Source organism: Triticum dicoccoides, chromosome 7A (genome assembly GCF_002162155.2).
Source record: "Triticum dicoccoides isolate Atlit2015 ecotype Zavitan chromosome 7A, WEW_v2.0, whole genome shotgun sequence".
NCBI classification, from domain to species: Eukaryota; Viridiplantae; Streptophyta; class Magnoliopsida; order Poales; family Poaceae; genus Triticum; species Triticum dicoccoides.
In genome coordinates this window covers 202,664,811-202,667,964 of record NC_041392.1, presented here as the reverse complement: position 1 = coordinate 202,667,964, position 3,154 = coordinate 202,664,811, and the positions used below count along the sequence as shown (strand labels likewise).

The window sequence follows — 3,154 nt, the reverse complement described above, 5'->3', positions numbered from 1 at the left end:
TGGTGGGCCCACCTCACTTAATTAAATCTCAGCCAATTTATCCTAACAACCCCATAAACCCATGAATCTCATTAGACTACCCACAATAAGAGTAATATAGGTGGTAATATCACATTTATCTAGACAAAATAGATGATGTGGCATGTAATTAATGAAGAAAAAGAGGCATGTGGTAACATAGCTAGTTACTGTAACATCACACATATCAAGAAAAAATGAGTCTACAACATAATAAATGAAGTGATGCATGACACAACACATATATTACTACCCACTGTGTAGATAGTAATATAGACTAGTAACATATGCATGTTACTACTCTAAATTACTTCCCACTATGACTAGTCTTACTCGTGTTGTGGGGGGTGGTCATCCTGGCTCTCTATAAATAATAGAGCCGTTGTGGTCTATACTGGATACATGGTGCAGTCAATCTAGCAAGCTTGTAGCCCCGAACTTGCAAAGCTAATAGACATCACCCCCCTGAATAGCTATGAAGGAAGCAAGCGGCGTTCGCATGGTTACCGGCAACGGCGAAAACAGCTACGCCGCAAACTCCAGGCTCCAGGTTTGTTTGTTTTTTAGATGAGAGGCTCCAGGTTTGTATCCTGCACTGTGTTGCAATTCACTCTCGTTGCATGAAATAATTTGCTGTGTTTCATGCACGTATGCAGGAGAAGGCCATTTTGGAGACAAGGCCGGTGCTTCGCAAGGCCATAGAAGAGGTGTACACGTCGCTCTCTGCCCGACGGAGCACGATGGTCGTCGCTGACCTCGGCTGCTCATCGGGTCCCAACACTCTGGGCTTCGTCTCCGAGGTTATCGGTGCGGTCCGCTCCTGCACTCGGAAGTCTGAAGAAGAACGACGCGCCGTGGAGGTGCAGTTCTTCCTGAATGACCTGCCGGGGAACGACTTCAACCTCGTCTTCCGGTCACTGGAGCAACTTGAAAATCTCGGCGGGAAAGATACGCCGCCCTACTATGTGGCAGGACTGCCCCGATCATACTACAGGAAGCTTTTCCCTTCCCGGAGCGTCCACTTCTTCCACTCGTCCTACTCCCTCATGTGGCGCTCTAAGGTATTTATTTTTCTTTTCAAAGCTAATACTGTTCAAGTTTTAGCTACTACTCTCTCCGTTCATAAATATAAAATATATTAAAAAAAATTCTACAAGCCAAACCTATCTATTTGTTGATATTATGGGCATGTTCTGAACCTCTCCAACTTCTTGCTCCACAACATTCAAGTGCGAAGCTAGATTCACGAAGCTACGTGTGACATCGTTGTTCGCTAACTGGAGCTTTTATTAAATGGGTCGTAATATCAAGACATGATGTGTGTATTGCCCAGCAATCGCTAGCCTTGGAACAGGAGTAATAGCAAGAAATATCTACGTATTTTAAACTGATGAATTTTCACTTTTTCAGCGAATTAAAATCAAAAAGTATCTGAGTAGAGTGTGTGCAATAACAACAAATGTAATATAAAGAAATATCTGAGCGGAGTGAGTACGATAACACAAATGTAATTTTCAGCCAATATAAACTTATCTAAAACAGTCGGTATAAATTTGCTATGTATATATTTCCTATATTATGCCCAAGATTACGCTTTCAGTACTTTCTTGGAGTTCTCTGTTCTCTCCGATGCCAATGACGATGTGAATCCAATGATTTACTTTTTCAGTGTATATTAATATTACTCATATTTTGTTGGTCAAAAAAATAGTTGAAGATAGGCATGAAATATCTCAACGATATCCTGTCGCATTATAAGAACACACCTGAATGGTCTGAAGGCTTCACCATGCAAAGTTGCAAACAATTCAATTTGCTTCCATGGATCACCGACTAGGAGGTGAAAGAGTAGTAAGTACTGTTGGGCCATTTTATACAATATAATGACTCCATCATGATATGTAATTACCTAGGTGCCGGAGGAGCTCTCAAGTTGCACTCACTTGAACGAAGGCAACATCTACATTGGAAAAACTACTCCACCTATGGTGATTAAGCTATTCCAAGAACAATTCAAAAAGGACTTTGAGTTGTTCCTTACATTGCGTTTCAAAGAGCTTGTCAGTGGCGGTCGAATGTTGCTAACGTTTCTTGGCCGAAAGAATGAAGAAATGATGACGCATGGGGAGGTTGGCACCTTGTATGAATTGGTTGCTGAATCTCTCCTGTCTTTGGTACTAAAGGTACGGGACATGTTAACTAAAGCAACGATGTCTTGCTTTCTTTTCAAGTAACTATATTAGTCTTCATATTGTGGTTGTGTGCCACGTATGATGCAAAAGCCGGGTAAAGCCTCCTTCTAAAAAATAAAATTACTCTTCATGTTGACCAACTTATAATTGCATATGTAATTAGATATGTTCCTAAACTAATTCATTCTTGCATGACAACATTATATGAACGAGATTACATTGATGTTGAATACCGACATATATGCAAAGTGGCAGTACATTTTATCCGGAAAAGAAAAAAAAGGTGCCAAGTACACGTAAAAGTGGAGAAAAGAAATTCACATTCTAAAGCATGTCAGACAGAAGTGCACTTTTGAACGCTAAAATAAGAACAATGGTTCCACAAAATAAGATTTCTCATTTGATACACCCACCCTACCATAAGTATTATTGGTTTGCATGATAGGGTCGTGTGGAAAAGGAGAAGTTGGATTCATTCAACGTGCCCTACTACACCCCATCCGTGAAAGAGGTCCGGGAGTTGATCAACAAGAGTAGGCTCTTCGACATCGAGCATGCCAGACTCTTTGAATCCAACTGGGATCCTCAGGATGACTCAGATGGTGATGTGGTACTAGATTATGCTGGCAGCGGGGCAAATGTCGCTAATTGCATAAGGGCGGTGAAGGAGCCTCTAATCGTAGACCACTTTGGGGAGGACATTATTGATGACTTGTTTGTGGTGTTTGCCTCCATCGTTGCAAAGCATCTAGAGAAAGCAAAGGCTAAGTACCCCATCATTGTGTTGTCACTGAAGAAGGCCACGTAATGGACATAGTTTAATTAGTGGTATATGCAGGTATTGTAAGTGGGAGGTCTGCTATGGTTAAATAGTTTAATTTGTGGTATATGAAGAGTATTATAAGTGAGAGACCTATTATGGTTAAATATCTCTTTCGCGCTCC

General features: G+C 41.1%; 1 protein-coding gene across 1 annotated transcript; it reads left to right on the top strand.

Annotated features, from left to right (window-relative positions):
* The first annotated feature begins 427 nt into the window (after positions 1 to 427).
* Positions 428 to 3,116, top strand: LOC119328311 (anthranilate O-methyltransferase 2-like). The gene is made up of 4 exons (XM_037601316.1): positions 428 to 568; positions 675 to 1,079; positions 1,932 to 2,201; positions 2,656 to 3,116. The coding sequence occupies exons 1-4, from the start codon at positions 494 to 496 to the stop codon at positions 3,016 to 3,018; spliced, it is 1,113 nt and encodes a 370-aa protein (XP_037457213.1). The 5' UTR covers positions 428 to 493; the 3' UTR covers positions 3,019 to 3,116.
* The last annotated feature ends 38 nt before the right edge of the window (positions 3,117 to 3,154 follow it).